This window comes from Calliphora vicina, chromosome 4 (assembly GCF_958450345.1).
Source record: "Calliphora vicina chromosome 4, idCalVici1.1, whole genome shotgun sequence".
Lineage (NCBI taxonomy): Eukaryota > Metazoa > Arthropoda > Insecta > Diptera > Calliphoridae > Calliphora > Calliphora vicina.
The window spans coordinates 15,616,898-15,636,097 of NC_088783.1; the positions used below are offsets into that span (position 1 = coordinate 15,616,898).

The 19,200-nt window shown below is 32.5% G+C and overlaps 3 protein-coding genes across 3 annotated transcripts in view; 2 read left to right on the plus strand and 1 right to left on the minus strand.

The window, feature by feature from the left end:
- The first annotated feature begins 444 nt into the window (after positions 1-444).
- Positions 445-4,477, plus strand: jub (LIM domain-containing protein jub). Its single transcript, XM_065507737.1, has 7 exons — positions 445-1,887; positions 1,955-2,273; positions 2,338-2,481; positions 2,547-2,716; positions 2,802-2,864; positions 3,346-3,511; positions 3,582-4,477. Exons 1-7 carry the CDS (start codon positions 715-717, stop codon positions 3,827-3,829), a joined length of 2,283 nt encoding a protein of 760 aa, XP_065363809.1. The 5' UTR covers positions 445-714; the 3' UTR covers positions 3,830-4,477.
- A 1,729-nt stretch (positions 4,478-6,206) lies between these two features.
- LOC135957653 (nuclear pore complex protein Nup93-1-like) lies at positions 6,207-9,746 on the minus strand. The gene is made up of 10 exons (XM_065508436.1): positions 9,492-9,746; positions 9,249-9,429; positions 8,994-9,173; positions 8,128-8,609; positions 7,923-8,064; positions 7,486-7,846; positions 7,165-7,411; positions 6,976-7,099; positions 6,479-6,910; positions 6,207-6,407 (listed from the first exon to the last, which is right to left on the minus strand). Exons 1-10 carry the CDS (start codon positions 9,650-9,652, stop codon positions 6,288-6,290), a joined length of 2,430 nt encoding a protein of 809 aa, XP_065364508.1. The 5' UTR covers positions 9,653-9,746; the 3' UTR covers positions 6,207-6,287.
- Positions 9,747-13,546: 3,800 nt separating this feature from the next.
- hiw (highwire) overlaps positions 13,547-19,200 on the plus strand; it is a 108,797-nt gene continuing 103,143 nt past the window's right edge. The window contains 6 exon segments of the mRNA XM_065507449.1: positions 13,547-13,617; positions 15,858-16,860; positions 16,928-17,299; positions 17,360-18,375; positions 18,440-18,533; positions 18,535-19,187. Coding sequence (XP_065363521.1) covers positions 13,547-13,617; positions 15,858-16,860; positions 16,928-17,299; positions 17,360-18,375; positions 18,440-18,533; positions 18,535-19,187 — 3,209 coding nt within the window.

Below are 19,200 nucleotides of genomic sequence, written 5' to 3' on the forward strand. Positions count from 1 at the left end.
TAGTGTAATAGAGTAAGCAGGTATGATTCGTATTAAAATACATATACGTATTTAGAATGTTTAAATTATTCTGAAAATTTTTAATTGCATTATGCCTTTTATTTTGTTATTAATTTTTGGGTATTTTAAAGACTTGAAAGTGTATAGGGATTTAAAGTATATAGTACCATCTGGCATCATTTCACAATTAATTTTAGCTGGCAACATTTCTAATATTGCAATCAGGGATGGAAAATATAATGTTTCTTTATCAAAATAGTACTTTTTGAAATAGTAGGAAAACAAAAGAAACATCAGCTAAATAAATAGAATGTTATAAGTTTTTTTATTTCCACATAGAATATTCTAAAAGCGATAAGCAAGTGATTAAAAGGCAATAAGAATAACCAATAACATTTTGTGTGGGAGTAACTAACATGGCTCAGGACTCCTGAGTCAGGAGTACTACGGTACTTTTAGCACAAAAGTGTACCATTTTATAAACTTTTCCACTCCTGGTTGTCTCAGCACTTGAATTAGTTTGTTAGTTTGATGGTATTTTTTCCATTCTTTACATTCAGGTGGATTGACGAAATCTTTTAGAAAAGAGGACAATTAAAGTCATTAAACTTGTATACCCCATACAAAGGGCGTTGCTCATATTGTAAAAAAACATTAAATAATTCATATTTAATAAGCAAATTAGGGAAATTAATTCAATTGATAGACAAAAATATGGCTTTAAGACCACACACAACTAATGAGTCGGATTATGAGACATTAATGCAACGTTTGCATATAAGTGGCAATAGTAATGGCAATAATAGTGTGGCAACTAGCTCGGCATCACCAACAACACTGAATGATTCCCGACAAAGAATCCAACATAGGCAACATGCCCAACAGCAGCAGCTACAGCACCAGCAAATGGGTGAAGAATATCGGATGTATGAACGTCACAATATAATAGCGGCTTCGAAATATGCCACACCTAAGCAAATTGAACAATTGCATTTGCAACAACAGCAGCAGCAGCAACAACACTCATCCCGGTTAAATACGGAAATGGCATTGAATGGTATGAATAGTGGGGCTAATGATCATTATGAGGTCACTACAGCGAAACGTCATTCTCCGGTTTATGAAAATTTAGATTTCTATCAAAGTGCTTCTCCTGGGGCGGTGAGTGCCTCAGCAAAACATTTTGACTCAATAAATAGGCGAGCTCAACCCCAAAGTCCTGCTGCAATGGGCCAACCTACTCCCATACAACGGGGCCACTATATGGTGATGCAAACTCAACTTCCACCGCATGCTAATGTCCTGTCTGTTGGTGGTGGTGCTGGTGGACATGTCTTAAGATATGCCCATACACCAGTGCCCGATCCAGATTCGGCCCCCATATATGAAAATATGCGTATCATTCCAAATTCTGGTCAACGGGCCCAACCTCAGGCCTCACCAGCTACAGCCACCATTTATCAGCATCATAATATTGATGTTTTATCCTCGCCTCAACATCACAGTAGTCTGACACCACGTGCATTACAACAACAACAACAGCAGCAGCAATTGCTGCAACAGCATCCACAACAGCAGAAATCTCAAGTAATTACCGAACATTCCAGTGACTTGCACAATAATAGTCCCAATTTGGATCTATTAGCTTCTCCCATGCATCGTCGCAGCACTTCTAATTCATCTTTGAAGAGTTCTTCTGGCACGGGTATTGTTGTTAGTGGTTTAGCAGCAGTTGGTGAACCACATTCTCCCACCCAACGTTATCGTAATCTCTCATTACCCAGTCACATGAGTAATACACCAGTGTCGCCCTCAAAATCGTATGCTAGTTCGGTAGCCAGTGCTAATGACTACAAACTGCACCAGCATACGCCACTCAAAACAATGGTAGGTTTTTCATAATTTTTGTAAAATGTGAACGAAATTCTTTTAAAAGTTTATTTAATTTGTTTAGCACCATGCTGCCGGCATTAATGTTTCAGTCAATCCCAATTATATTGAAGAGATCAATAGTTCCGATTATGTATGCATGACAGCCAACTTAAACAATACGTCCATGATGAAACCACAAAAACCACTGCCCTCGTATTGTGCTGAAAATCCACAACAAAAATCCAGTCTAGCTGCCGCTATTGAAGCGCGTAGAATATCACCTACTGGTTCGGCAAATAATAGTAAATTATTTACACCCATACAACAAGCCAATAACAATAATAATGCCACAGAATATAACAATGCTATATCGCCAACACCCTCGCAAACCAGTAGTACGGGTGAGTTCTTTATTTGCTTTTTTATTTTACTACAAAACATTTAAATCATTTTCATGTCCTTTAGGCGGCTTGGCCAAAAATCTTTTGCCTTACAGTGTAACACCACCACGTCCGGCAGGTCCGTCTGAGGCTCAACGTAAAATTGAGGAATTAACACGACAACTTGAAGAGGAAATCGAACAAAGCGAAGAGCAGGGAGAATATTTTGGTGAGTATTTATTTGCGGTATATAACAGGATAGATATTTTAAAAATTGTTGTTGATTCTATGTAGGTATTTGTCATACTTGTGGAGAAAAAGTTAAAGGTGCCGGTCAAGCTTGCCAGGCCATGGGTAATTTATATCATACCAATTGTTTTATTTGCTGTTCCTGTGGTCGTGCTTTGCGTGGCAAGGCATTTTATAATGTTCATGGTCGGGTTTATTGCGAGGAGGATTATATGGTGGGTTTTTTTTAGTAGATGACTTAAATTACTTAGATATTGTGTATTATAATTTGTTATAATTTAAATCTTTTTGTTTTTTTAGTATTCGGGTTTCCAACAAACAGCCGAAAAGTGTGCCATTTGCGGTCATTTAATAATGGAAATGGTGAGAATAAAAAACTTTTTTGTGGTGATAAAAAAAATGTTTTTGATATTTTTTTTTTGGTGAAAAAATTTTTTTTTTGTAAAATATTTAATTTTTTTGAAAATATTGTTTTTGGTGAAAAAATTGTTTTTTTTTATGCAAAAAACTGAATTTGGTGAAAAAACACAATTTTTGATAAAAAAAGTGAAAATTGATTTTTTAGAGAAAAAACTTTTTGTTGGTTTTTGGTGATAAAAATTTAATGAAACCCCAAACATTCTAGTAATGTTGTAATTCCATTTTTCATTTGCGAAACCATTAAAAATTTTTTCACCAAAAATTATTTTTAATATTTATCCTAAAGAATTTACCTTTTTGTTTTAAATCTACTTTTTGATGATAACCTGGTTTTTTGTAAGACAACTTAATAATAAAAAACTTACCAAATATGTCTAAAAGTTGTATGTGTAACTATTTAATATATTTCTTCTTATAATCTTAGATTCTACAAGCCATGGGCAAATCATATCATCCTGGCTGTTTCCGTTGCTGCATATGCAATGAATGTTTGGATGGTGTCCCTTTCACCGTAGACGTTGATCATAAAATCTACTGTGTTAACGATTATCATCGTATGTTTGCACCAAAATGTGCCAGCTGTGGCAAGGGTAGGTCATTCATTAACCTTGTATATATACTATTGAAACTTTTAATTTTATTCTTACGAATGCCCGGCAGGTATAACACCCGTCGAAGGTACTGATGAAACGGTACGTGTTGTTTCCATGGACAAAGATTTTCATGTCGATTGTTATATATGTGAAGATTGTGGCATGCAATTAACCGATGAACCGGATAAACGTTGTTATCCGTTGGATGGTCGTCTTTTGTGTCGTTCCTGTCATTTACAATGTTTATCATTGCAAACATCACCACATGCTGGGCACCAGGAGCCCGTATGTGCTTCCTATCAATATATGGGCTAAAGTTTTAAAGTTTAATCTCAAACACACAAACAAAAAAAAACATTCGCAATACATGTCGTTTTTAGTTTAATAAAATTAATATTATGTACTACAATACTATACAATACATATGATATAATGGCTATTCATACTCAACGTACTATTATAAACCTTAAACGAGCAAAACTAAACTATACAGCAGCTTATATACATATAGAATATGGTGGTAAAACTCGTTAGAAATTTGAAAATATGTAATGAAATAAAATAATACAATTGCTATGTGCATAACTCTGTTGCAATAAGAAGAGTAAGGTTTAAATTTAGTTTTTGTGTTTTTATTAAGCTTTAAGTCTATTTGACGCTCACAACCATAGAGGAAGGAAAACTTTGCATTTATTTTAATGCATTTTTATTAAAAAATATACAACTAAAAGACATTTTGTTTGTAAGACCACTTTAGTATTAAAAATATGTTGTAATAATTTTGTAATATTTCTTTGTTTTGCTTTATTAGAGGGCAAATGATTATTAATATAATTATATGTATACATTTCTTTTGATATAAGTATGTGTCTATGTACTTTTAAAATAGCATTATGTGGCTATTTAAGGTAAACGTGTTGTTGCTTACAAATAAAATTCCATATTAAAAAATAATTAGAACAAGTGTTTTTCTAGCAGACATATTGACGGAAAACCGAATCCGAGTAACGTTTTCATTTTTAAAACGGAAAATATGTTTGTGTTCTCTAAATCAAATCAACATGATTTACCCGTTTTACCTTCCTGTAAACAAACATGCTTCAATATACAAAATTGTGCGATTTACAACATCAATTTGTCAACTATTTGTTTTTGAAATCTCTTGATTTACAGAACAGCGGCGATTATTGGTGAAATAAGAGATTGGGAGCGTTCGTAAATGCAGTAACAGTGTATCGCATCAGTGATGCACAAATTTACTGTATTTACGAACGCACCCATGTACTTTGAAATATTTAATTTTGTTTTAAATTCAATTATCTCCGCTAGAGTGTGGTCAATTACCAAGCTTCCGTTGAGCTCTTTCGTGATACTCAGTGGAGAACATTTTAAAGCTGTCAAAACGCAGCCTAATTATCTTCAAGAGGAGACAAAAGATCTGAAGGAGCTTTCGCAACAGCTTCTTCAAACTTCTAGGCCCCACTGACATGTCTGACAAGACCTACGTAGTTTGTACTTGACTGATCTAAATTAGTGGCCACAAGACTTGGAAATTTGGTCAACCCGAATTTTTTTTTTTCACCAAAAGTTTTTTTCGCTAAATATTAAAAAAAAATTTAAATTTAAAAAAAAAAATTAAATTTAAAAAATTTTAAAATAACAATTCGAACATTTTTTTTTTTTTCAAAAAATGAAAAAAATAACTTTGGAAAAAAAATTGAATTTAAAAAATTTAAAAAAAAACAATTCGAAAATTTTTTTTTCTAAAAAATGAAAAAAACTTTGGAAAAAAATAAATTTAAAAAAGTTTAAAAAAACAATTCGAATTTTTTTTCCAAAAAATGAAAAAAACAATTTTTAAAAAAATATAAATTTTGTTTACCTAAAAATATTTAAAATTTTTATTTTGAAGTATATTTTATTTTATTTATTTCATATTAATTACACAATTAAATTATTGTAACTAATCTAAGAGCCAGGAGTACTAGCTACGATGACTTTCGACTCCGATATGTTAAAATACTTAAATTTTATCATGAAAATTAATTTCAATTACGAATTTGTAAATTAAATTTATGTTAATATCACAAATATTTTTTAAGAGATCAGTTGGTAGTTGAGATCCAAAGATGGATATTCTGGTGGCGTTGTATGCTGGGCATTCATCTAAAATATGGATTCGGCACAGAATATAGCTCTCTTGTTTAACGTGGTTTTTGTATCAAGACTGTTAAGTGATTAACAAACAGTGCTATGTTGACTGTAACATGAACAATGTTAAAAAATGTGGTTTTTGTCTGTGCTAGTTAAATACGAATTTATCTTCACACCAGAGACCGAAAATAACGGGTTCACTTTCATTTCAATGGTAAATTCTCATGTGAATAATAATTTTTTTGTGATATATCACTTGAGAACATTTTAGGTTTGGGGTTGAGAGAAACAGAAAAGAAACAAACACAAATAATCTGGATGAGTGATTTATAATTTATTTTTTTTCGTAAATGTCAGCAAAAATCAGTAAATTATCACAAAAATATAAATCACAATTTGGTTTTTTTGGTATATGGACGAGTTATTTTCGATCTCTGCTTCACACACATCATTTTAGGACATGTAACTTTGTTTTGGAACTCATCCATAGTTCCATTATACTTAAAGACTTGACCAAAAAAAGTAAACAAAATTCGGCTTAATTATTTATGATACAAAAAAAAAACTTTTTGATTTTTATTATTTAAAATATGTCTTATTTTAACTGGAACTATAATAATTAATGCATTAAAATTTCGGTTTGTACCAGTCGTTTATTTGTATCGCCTGGCATACGATATGGTACAGTGGCGGCCATGTTTGTTAAGGCTTTTGCCTTTTGTCTCAAATGTTGTAGTTGCTGTAGAAAATGATGAATGAAAATGATTAATAAATGTTACTGATCGTTGAAAAAAAATTCTAACAACTTACACTATCTCGGCCAGTATCCAGCATGCCGGTATCTTTGCCCTTAAGGGTCTTATATTGTGAATACAAAATATCCATGGCAGCCAATAAAATATCGGGATAGACTTTACAGATTTCACCACCTAAACGTTTGAAGTTATTGATACATTCCTCCAAATCATTCATGGACATGGGCACTAGTTTGGTATTGGCCAACACTTCGAGAGCAATTTGGAATTTACGCTCATGATAGTAATCGAAAAAGGCTACCAATTCGGTTAAAAGATTAAAATTGTTTAGAACTTGAGGTTCACACTCAATGCGACTGCCTCTTAAGCGTTCCATAAAATCGGAGGCCATAACCGAGAGACGTTCACGCAACGAACCCTTTTTCGAACTTTGATGAACCACCTGAGAGAGCAATAGGGAGAGGTAACGCAAGGATTGACTTTGCATCTGAAAGAGTTACGGAAAAGGTTTTAAACGAAATATAATAATGAGAGTTTTAAGCTAAAACCTACATTGGCAATGTCAAACAATTTGATGGCATCTTCAAACATGCCCTTGCGCACTAATTCCTCAGCTACCATGCCAGCGGCAGTTCTAGTATCAAAGTCCACACAATCAAACTGTTGGAACAAACCGCTAAAATGGTAATTAAATTTTAAATAAACGTAAATTTTAACTATTTTAAATTATTAAACACTCACCCACAAGCCATGCCGGTTGGCATCATTTTACCAAATATTAAATCATAATCACGACACTCCACCGCCAAATCACTAACACACACCAAAAACAGATTACTACCCTCGGGATCTTTAAGATTGCGCAAAAAGAAGAAATACTGCAAAGCCTCGGCTGGGTCAGTGATTTCAAACTTCTTGACATATAACATAACCAAACGGGCAATATTTAAACGACGCATGGGCACAGGATCCTCTATATCTACCGATACTTTAGAGATAAAGGAAAATTTGCATTATTAGAAATATTAAGTTTTTGTTTTGCTTTATATAAGTTTAACATACTTAAAGGTTCTTGCACATTACGTGGACCTGCTATCAAAAACATTTCATTTAATGCCAAGGCTATATGGACAGCATGTACACGATATTTTTCAGTGCGTGATAGAAACTCTATGGCTGCCTCAAATTGTCCCGTTAAAGCCAAGACTTGGAAATATAAATGTTGCTGTTCACCAGCATTAAAATGTTTTTCACCATATTTCTCCAAAATCATTGTTTGTAGACCGGAATATGTTAACGCCTCCGAGCTTTCAGTGACATCAGTGCGTAAAATAGACAATTGGATCCACAAGAAGTCATCGGTAGTCTTGGCAACTTCTAAATGTTGTTCATTGGGATCACAACCAGCAATAATGCAATAAACCTATATAATAAAGACAAAACAAAAAATGATATATAGCTCTCTAACTTGTTATACTTAAAGCTCAAATAAAACTTACCGCCTTTTTATAAGGATCTGTAGAATTTTTAATCTTATTGCAATAATGTAATTTAAGTTGGCCCTCCAATTTAGAATTAATTTTCTGTTCTGGCTTGTTGACTTTATCCTCTAACACCTGCATGAAGTCCTCATGGCCGGCTCTACAATTTCATAAACAATTTTTTAATAATTTAATTCAATTTTTTTGCCAACTATACACTTACCCTCCCATTTGCATACACCTTAAAGCCGACTGTAAGTCACCACATCTTAGACAATAATATACCATGGGCCACAATGGCTTACCATCAATGGTAACATCTTGTAGACCAAAACAGTTGCCTTGATTAAAGGTTAAGCCAACGAATGATGACACTAAATTGAAAATACTTGGCACACCACCTCTTTGAGCCTCACGCAAATTACCACTGATAATAGTTGTCATATACACTTTGTAACGATTCTCTAAATATTTTTTAGCTTGCTCCACAAATTGTGTCACTTGTTGGCGGCTTTGCATGGGATCGCGATTTCGTGAAACGGGTGTAACATCCACCATATACTTCATGATTTCCCATATTTCATTAATTTTGGGATCATCAAATGTGTGCGCAACCTTGGCGAATTTTTGTACAAGATTCGGACGGAAAGCGCCCTTGATGACAATGGCATTGTAGTCATAAACTTCGCGGGCATAAGCCATTTCCTACAATGGATAATTTTTAGAAATTCGTTAGACAGTTCATGAGGAAACGGTTGTTAAACAATATGTTTAACTAGCTAATACAAGAATCACAATTTTTAACAGAACCCTGGCAATGTTAAATCTTTAACGGCTATGTTAAAGTTACGTTCTGTAAATCGAATGAATTCAAAAACGAATAGTTTACAAATTAAAAGTAAATAAATCATGTGGATTCGATTTACAGAACACCAAACTGTGTGAATTCGTTTTAAAAACAAAAACATACGGAATCCGTTTCCAAAACTGGGGGGATTGTAAAACATTCTATATAAATTCACATTTACGGCAAACAAAATAATAAATAAAATGTGTATTCAATTTATTTTGTATTAAAATAATACTTACAATACGATTCAGACATGAACGCGTTCCAAATGTTTCATTGATAACCGTTTGTTCCGGAATTTTTTGTATATCAATCCAATTCTGAGATGGACCCACCAGAGCATTCATCAATTTCATTTTTTCCTGGCGCCATTCTGATTTAATATGCTCCCATTTACGTTTTTGGGCATTCATAAACGACTGAAATTAAAGAAAAACATAAATAACATTCAAGCACACCACAATGCAGTAAACCACAACTGGCCAAAAACCTACATTTTTATGAACCTCTTCAATAACTGAGAGTATGGCATTTTCCTTTTCATTTTTCAAAAAACTTTGTATATCTGTGTCGGCTATAGGATCTAAAGGTTCAAAAGTCTTGCGGGCACTTAACGACTCAAGTTTTTGTGATATTTTGGGCAAATCAATGCCTTTGGAACCCAACAAAATGTGCCTAGAAATAATATATTTTTAAATAAATATTTTTGTTTTCCTAATTCATCTATTAAAACTCACGCTTGTATATCTTGAGCTCCCGTCTGTGTTACACGAGAATGCAACTCCTTGGTGGCCTCTAAAACTTGCGAAATTGTACGCTCCACACGAGGTAGTTCTTCGGAGGTTTGTGTTTCATTTGTTAAGCGTTGTGCCTGCTGTAGTAATGCATTGAAGTCCATTGTGTAAAGGCTATTAAATTTTTTTATTCAATAAATTAACATAAATTCTCTTAGAAATTAGTTTTATTTGATATAAAATACACAATTTATTTTGCAAACACCGCTTGTCAGTCTATTATATTGTGTTTTGGCGGCTCCCTGGTGCTGTCAATGAGCAGTGATGACAAGCTAGCTAGTTTTTGTCAAACATAGCGATTTTGAAATTTGTTTGGCGTGAAAAAAGAAATTCTAGCGAATCTTTTGCAATGTGATAAGAAAAAGAAGGCAATTTAAAAATTCACACTCATTTCGTATGAAAATTCAAATTTCATTGTATTCATTAATATGTTTCATCCAAAATAATTAGCTTTAAGGGCCTATATTCAATATACTCTATCTTAAATTTTCAAGAAAATGAGTTTTTGATGCCAAAATATTCAGCTAACAGGTCCACATCTGTGGTAGAATTTTTAGATAATACTACATCTATATTTTGTAATTTTATTGACATTTTTGTAATTTCTCTATCTTCAAATAATTATACATACTTACATTTTACTTAAAATATTTTGTATAATTTCCACCTGCAAAATATGATTTTGGACATGCCGATCACGAATTTTAAAATTACTAAATCATTTTTGAGATGGTTATATCTGGAATATAATAGTAGACAGGTATATAAATTTTCTATCGATTTTTATCACATACCGGAATGAATGTTTTCTAGCGATTTTTCACACACTCTAGCGGGTTGTTAAACATATAAATAATCGAAACATTAAAAGTTATCGAAAATTTCAGAGCAATGTAAAATCAAATAAAGTTGCCAGACCATTTACACATGAAGGAAATTAATGGGAATTAATCCTTGGAATATATTGAAAGGAAATGAAATAATTTTAAAACCATAAAAATATGTTCAGGTTCGGGAAATATTTTGGGGCTTGATTCAGAAACACAATTATAAAACAATTTGAAAATTTTAGAATTGTTATCCGGGAGTTTCCTTGAGCCTCTAATTTTATATACATACATATTTTAAATGAAATAAATTTGTGTAACTGTAAAAATTATAGATTTTATTTATGTTTTAAAATATATATAAAACTTAATTGTTTATTTGTATATGAGTATTTTCGATAAATTCATATATATTTTTTTTTTAATTTATAGAATAGGTATGTTAATTAAAAAACTACTAATAAATTAAGGAAAAACTAAGCAAATAATAAATTATAAACGTAATTTCAATTAATTCATATTTTTTATGCTCTGCATAAAGTGACTAAGAACTAATAATAAATTAGGAAATTATTTATTTTATATATTACTAATACTTAATAGTTTTTATATTCGATTTATATTTAGGATTTATGAAGATACTAAAAATCTAATTAAATAAATTTTAGTTTAAAACTAACTGCCGTTTTTTGGGGAAAATAGCTCAACTGAATATTTTTATAAAACATAATATGCCTGACAAAAATTCATTGGACTAGATTTAAAAATTAAAATTGATAGTTTAAAAACTTACAACTAAGCTATTTAAATGGAATAAAAATATCAATTAATTTATGATTTATAAGTCTCCTCCATAGCACTCACAAGATCATTTTGTTTTTGTTCACATTCTTGGGAGCAATAAAAATTCGTTCCCCCTGAACTAAGATAAGTAGCCTCTGACTCACAATAACGACACCAGCGTTTACGTTTAATGTCAGTTCTTTCCGCCTGCATATGATTGTATATTCTCTTTAACTGATCAATTTCTTCCACATTACGTCGTTCTCTTTCTTGTTCGGCCTTGATGCAGGCATTGTATATCAGGGTCAGACGTTTATAATCCCGTTTCAAAGTTTTCATAAAAATATGCGCTTGTTTATGATAATATTCTACATCTGGTTGCTGTTGTTGTAGTCCAGGACTATCGACAGTTCCAATTGCCTTAATATCTGAACTTTCGGAACTTTGCTTAACTTTAGGTTTTTCCTTTAAACATTTTTCTTCATCTGTTTGCTGTAGGTCTGGTTTTTGTAGTGCATGTCCGATGGCCGCTTCAGTTGTCTCAAACTCAAAATCAGCGCTATTGTTACATGTTTGTTTTACATTTTTTATAAATTTGTTATCATTTTGTGGTTGGCCTAGTGCCGCTCCAGATGTGTCAACAATATCGGAGATTTGTTTCTTTTTTAGCATTTTCTTTACAACTTTCACTTCATCTTGTGGGTTCTGCACTAAATTATTGTTGATCGCTACAGCTGTATCAATACTGCAAATTCGTTTTCTTTTAACAATTTTCTTTACAGCTTTTACATCATCTTGTAGGTTCTGCACTAAATTATTGTTGATCGCTACAGCTGTATCAATACTGCAAATTCGTTTTCTTTTAACAATTTTTTTTACAGCTTTTACTTCATCTTGTTTGGGTTTTTGCACTAAATGATTGTTGTCCGCTCCAGCTGCTTCTCTACCGCAAATTTGGTTATTTTTAACTTTTTTCTTTACAATTTTTACTTCATTTTGTTGGGATTTTTGCACTAAATGATCGACGACAAGTACTGCTGGATCATTATCACAGTCTATTTGCTTTTTAAGTTTTTTCTTTACGACTTTTTCCTCTTGTTGCAATTTTTGGAGTGAATGACCGACGGCCGATTCAGCTGTCTCATTATCGAAACTTTTAATTTTTTCTTTCATTTTAAGCTTTTTCTTTGTTACTTTGTTTGTGGATGTACTATTCATATTGATAATTATTCAATTATTTCTGTAAGCATTAAAGTTTTATAATTCTCTATTTTTTCTTTTAAATAATTGTAAAAATGTTAATTTTCTTCTAAATTTTGTTCTCCTTCACTTCAAATATGGCGCTGATATTTTTTTTTTTCTAAACAAAATGTTGCCGGATTGTGATTTTTGGTTGGCAAAAGAAATACTCAAGGCGAATGTACAATAAGGTGGTGATGACAGCTGATTGTTTTCTTCTGTTGTTTAGATGTCATACTAGTGTTTGTTGCTGCAAAAACTACAACAAACGTAAAAGCACCAAAACTACATACATACTTCGACAGCTCAATCAACAAAAACAAATTACAAATGGTTTTTTGTTAATGTTGTAGAATCGACACCACCTAATAATAAATTCGACATGGAAAATGTCAAGAATTAAGGGGAATTTATTAAATTATTCATTGGGGATATATTATTATACTATAGGAGCTAAACAAATTGTCTTTTAAAGGGTTAATATTATAGCTCATTTGAGACATAATTCAAAACACTTTCAAATAATATACATATACACATTTGAACTTCAAAGCTCTATAACTCCTAAAGCTAAAAGCTGTATAAATGGTGACAAAAATTTAAAGAGTAGTGAGATAAATCTAATCTATTTTTAAGTCAATTAACCAATGAAACATTTCACAAAAAGGAAAAAGTTATATGAGTTAAAGAAATATACCCAACTGCTATTTTCTCTCTCAGTTTCACTTTTAGCCAATATTCTACAATTTCAACCCTTCGAATGTATATAACCCCATATTTGTAATAAACACCCTGAAATTGGCAACTCTTATGAGAAAATCCTGTTTAAATATTCGGCAGGCCAGTTTGTTGTGGTTGCAATCTGCATTATTTCATTCATAAATTCATTTATCGATCCGGGGTTGTTGTATAAGTACACAAATGAAAATTTTCGTCGCATAAGTCCTGTGTGTGAAAAAATAAGTGCTTAAATAAAAGTCAAAAATATCATTATAAAATTACAAAAATTAAAAGAAAAAAAGAAAATAAATTTATTAAACAAGATAAAGAAAAAAGTGTAAAGCTTTGAAATAAATGAAGGATTATTTCCTGCAAATGAAAATTGTTGGGTGTTGACCAGACAGTGGCTATAAAAAAACCAAAGAAAAAATGGTTGGATTACTAAATCCTGTGAAATATGGTGGAAATTTTTATGATTTATATACACTTAATACTAGAAGGTAAATATTTTATAAGAAATTTATGAATTTTGTAAAGATTCATAACAAAAAAAATCCTTAAAAGTGAAAAAAGCTTGTAAGGGTGTAGAGAAGACTTAAAAATGTCTGACCGCAGACATTATTGATTTTTTCCAATAGAGATTTTCAAAGTGTTTTTAAAAGCATTTGGTGTTTAAAAATTTAGTGAAAAATGTTTTTAATTATCATTTTTAATTATTTAATTCATTATTTTTATTGAAATTCTCAAAAGTTTTAAGAATTTTTTTAAAAATATTTGTTTTTTAAAAGGATATTCTTTTGACACACACACAGAAATCTAACAGCTGTACTTTTACGAACACACACACGCACACACACTCAATTTCATTTGATTGTTGTCAAACTATTCGGCTGGTCGTTGTTTATTGTTTACGGTTTCGGCTATTTCCAGCTGATAAATTGCATGCATCTGTTCAATGTTTTTGTTTTTTTTTAAATTTTTTTTGGGTCAATGAACTTCATTGATTGATAAGATGCCGGTTTTGTGTACTTGCGTACACATTTGACTTGTTGTCTTAGGTCCTTGAAACTATGCCAAACACCTGTTGCTGTTTGTGTTTATATTTAAAGGGTTTCAGTTTGTACGAAAGATTAAAGATTTACAATTATTATTTTGAAAGTGAAATTAAAATAAAAATAACTTGACCACTTATTGAAATCACGCAAATTTCCACTTATTTTTAGTAATAAAAAAATCACTTAAAAGCAGAGAACGAAAATCAAAATATATATCCAAATTCACTGAAAATATAAAGAATTGATATTTTTATAAAAGGATTTTTATTAGTTTTTGTGGTTTTTGAATGCTTTGGTGAGAGACAAACAATTTCAGTAGTGGTTAATCTAAATTTTTTTTTTTAATTTTTAACAAATTATAAAAAGAATATCATGAATATGCAGTTCTGTGATGGGTCAAAAACAAAATCATAGGGTAACATAGAGACGAGACGTAATTGTCAAAAACCTAAGTCTGTTGTCAAAAACCTATCTCTTGCAACAACAAAATACATGCTAGTCAATGTATTTTGTTGTTGTATCAGAAATATTATTTGTTGTATTTTTGTTTGACAAATAGGAGTGTCTCGTCTCTATGTATAATTCTCTATGAACAAAATTTTAATTTTTTTGTCAATTTAAATTGTTAAAGATTCTTTATGTAAAATTGGTGCACTTATTTTTAAAAATATAATATTTTTAAAACTTTTGATAAAATTTATGATTTTGCTAAAATTAGTTTTTGTTTGAAAAATTTATTTTTTAAAAAAATTCCGTTTTTTATTTGTAAAATTGACAATTAAGACTTTTTTAAATAATCGATGATTTATAATTTTTTTTATAAATTTTTATAGATTTCTTTAGATTTAAAATGACTTTTAGTTTTTGTTTGAAAAAGTTATTTTTTAAGAAAATTCCTTTTTTTTGAATAATCGATGATTTAATGAAAAATTTTCAAATGTTTAAAGATTTTTATGCAAAATTGGTAATTTTTTTTTTTGAAAAATTTAAATTTTAAAAAATTATATTTTTTTTGAAAAATTCCGTTATTTTTGAAAAATTCCGTTTTTTTTGCGATTAAAACTTTTTTAAATAATTTATATTTTTTTTTATAAAATTGATTTGCAAAACTATTTTTTTTTAATAAAATACCGTTTTTTTAAATTGGCAATTAATGTGCTGTTTTCTATAGCGAACGAGTACTTTAAGTGGACGATTTATATGTATTTTGTTTTTGTTACAATAACAAAACACATGTTAAATTTCCACTCAAAGTCCTTGTTCGTTATAGAAAAACAGCACATTTTTAAATAATCGATGATTTAATAAAATAATTTCAAATGTTTTATGTAATTGGTGAATTGATTTTTTTTAAAAAATTATATTTTATTGAAAAATTCCGCTTTTTAAAAATAAACATATAAATGGCACATTTTACCAAAAGTTCTTTCTTATAAGAAAAATATTTATTCCAAAAAAAATAAAAAAATTACATTTTTAGAATAAGTGCTGGTTGACTCACATCAAGTATGCTTGAGCAAGTCTTCAGTTTATAGAAGAAAGAAGATGACAATCGTTCCAATCTCTCTGATTAACTATCTTAAGACTTACGCAAGTAAACTTGACGTGTGTCAAACACCACTTATTCTAAAAATTCAGTTTTCCACTAAAAAATCAATTAATAAATATTCTTATTTATCTTTCAGGAAAGTGCAAACAGATCGCAAAACAATCGGTAAACGTAAGAACAAGGATAAAAAGGCACCCATTGCCATTCTAGAGGGAAATCCAGATTTACGCATTGTTAATCCTCTGGATCCTCCCCTAATAAAAGAACAACTATTATTATGCCCAGCATTTCCGGTGGCACATATAGAACTACAATCGAATGCCTCACAATTTGCGGTATTTTCAGCCATACGTTCCACCGTGTTGGAAGCAGAGACCAGACGTTTGCTATTCTATGAGCTTAGTGGAAATGTAAGAAATTTACCCCACATCAATTCAACATGTTGTTTACTTTGTGTGGGCGCCTGTTTGACGGGCAATCAAATGGAATGCTCCTGTCACACACTCAATGCTTTGCAACAGGTCAATAATGCTGTGGCTGTTGGGGCACAACAGGGTGCGGCTGGCGAGAAAAGATCTAGACAAGATTCAGCCAATAGTGATGTAGAGTCTGAGTCGGAGGAATGCAGTGAAAAGGAGTGTAAGGTTATAACAGTGCCCCTAATTGTGGGAGCTGGCTTGCGTAGTTTGTTTGAGTTGATATCAGAAGCTAGACATATACAGCCCATGCTATGCTCGAAGGCCTTAAAGGCTTTACTGGATGTTATACAAGGACAACAGCCGGAATCGTTTAAGAATGAGCCAGACGAATTGATAAATCCTTTGTATGATTTGTTGTTGGATTTGGCCACAATGTCGGCGGCCGAAAATGTGGTAACGCCTGCTACACCAGAAGCAGATTGGTCTGCTGTGGCTTGTTCGGCTTTGGTGGGCCTCTGCATTGCCAGAGGAGATACTGGCAAAATGCTTAAGGCCATAGCGGCTTTAATAATGTCACCACGTCCGTTGTCCTTGCAACTCATACAAATGCCGGCGGTTTTGGGCATGCTGCAGCGTACGGTGATAAGCGCTGCCTTGGGTAAGCCCACATGTCCCGATTTCTATACCAAAGGAGTGCCGGTTAATTCATTAGTAGATGAGGTAATATCAATGTTAAAAATTTATGTTTTCATGGTAAATAAATCTGTTATTTGTTTTATTTGCATAGTTTGCTATTAAAGCTCCTATGGTTGGTTTTACCGAACCAGCTTTAGCCTCGGATGGTACTTATTTATATCTGTTATTAGGCGGTGCTTTATTGAAAATTGGCACTGGCTATAATGGCTCCTACAAGGGTCATATCTATATGCAAAATGATGAATTTACTAAAGAAAAAACCGGATGGCTGGGCTTTAGCAATGGCCAACTGTACTATAGACGTAATTCAAAACGCAATGCCGATCATTTGCATTTGGTAAATACCGAATCTTTGACTATAAAAAGCATGAATCCAGTCAATATGTTGCCCATAAGAGAGGGTTTCAATTACACTTTGTTTACGGATGAGGATTCTTTGAATGCAATTTGCACTAATCGAGATGTAAGTTGGCTTGTAATTTAAAGCTAATAAAATAATAATTTTTATTAAATAATTTTCCAGGATACGTTGGTGGTGCGCCGTTTAAATATATGCCACCAGAATAGATCTACTGAACGCGACAATTCCATACCCGTTGAGTTGCCCTTGCAATTGTCTCGCAAACGTTTTCGCACTTTAGGCTATGCCAACTTTGAGGAGGAAGTTTTAAATCAAAATCAAATATTGAAAATACAGGCGTCTTATAACATCTTTGAGCCCAAAATTCCCAATGATGTGGATTTACAAGAAATTGTTTGTGGCAAAGAGTTTGGTTTGGTCAGTGCCACCAATGGCAAAGTTTATTTTTATGGCAAATCTGTGGCTTTGGGTTTAAAATCTGTGGGTCGTACTCCCATTATGAAGCTAACCGAATTGATTATATCGAAAATATCACGTATTACTCATATTGCGGTGGGCCATGATGGCATACATGCTCTGTTGGTGAATGATGATGGCACGGTGTATTTTGCCGGCACTGCCAGAAGAGGTGAGGATGGTGATATTAGCAAGAATCGCCGACAACCTAAGGCGGTTAAACCTAAAAAGATGACAAAAATCGAGGGTCATTTTATTGTACAGGCTGCCTGTAATAACGGCACCTCCGCGTTTGTTACCAAAACGGGTAAATTGATAATGTTCGGCAAAGACACGGTGCACTGTGATGCCCAGGGTTTTGTCAGCGATTTCTCCGATCAGCATATACAAAAGGTGGCTTTGGGCAAAGCCCATTGTGTGGCCTTAAATGCCAAAGGTCAAGTGTTTACCTTTGGCCTCAACAACAAGGGACAATGTGGTCATGTTTATAATAAATCAAAAGATGCCAGTTTTTCCTACTCCTCAGCTGACAATGGCTCGGGAAAATCTTCTACTCCTTTAAAGAAATTGAAATTTGATTTTTCCAATCTGTGTGATTATGATGATCACAATGTTATACAGGGCCAGTGTCGTGTTTGTGCGGTGTGCCGTGAATGTACGGGCTATAATGTGTCGTGTGTGTCGGCTTTAAATGTGCCCCTGGAAGAAAGAGTAGCTGGAGCGTAAGTGTTTTTTTTTGTGAATTTTAAGAACTGAATTTTTAATTTTAATTGTTTTATCTTAAAGTCCCTGTGCTTGTGGTCATGGTGATGCTGGATGTTCGAAATGTGGTCTATGTACTTCATGCATTGGTGTACAGGAAGCTGAAAATGGTAAATATAATATTCTGTTTTAAATCTTCAAGAACTACCACTTATTTTTATTTATTTCCAGTTTCAGACACTAAAGATTCTAACAAACAACTAAATCGCCAACGTTCCAAAAGTCTTATAATGCGTCGCAAAGAAAAGAAAAGTGCTGATGAGGCTTCTAGTCACGCCGAAGATAATCCTCCTAGAGTGGCTCCCTTAGCACCACAACTGCTGAGTATGCCCTCAACATCGCCCGTGGTACAAGTATCATGTGGTTTACACCATACTGTTGTACTCACACTTTCCGGTGAGGTATATGCCTTCGGCAGCAATCAGTTTGGTCAATTGGGTACTGGGGATATGCAACCTGCCAGTGGACCTGTACGCATAAGCGTAGCTGGAAATGTATGTCAAGTGGCCGCTGGCAGTAATCATACCGTGTTGTTGACCTATAAAGGTTTGGTCTACACATTTGGTAACTTTCAAAAGGGTCAACTCGGTCGTTTGCCACATGATTTTCAACAAAAGGGTGCCAGTAATACAGACAGGGACAAAGCAAATAATCCGGTAGGCTTAAGAGAATCGTTGGGCAATAATGAGCCAGCTCCGGAGAAACCGACAGTGGCCCAATTAATAGCTCAGAGACAAAAGATATTGTGGCATTGTACCCCTGGAGTAGTATTGTAAGTTTGTTTT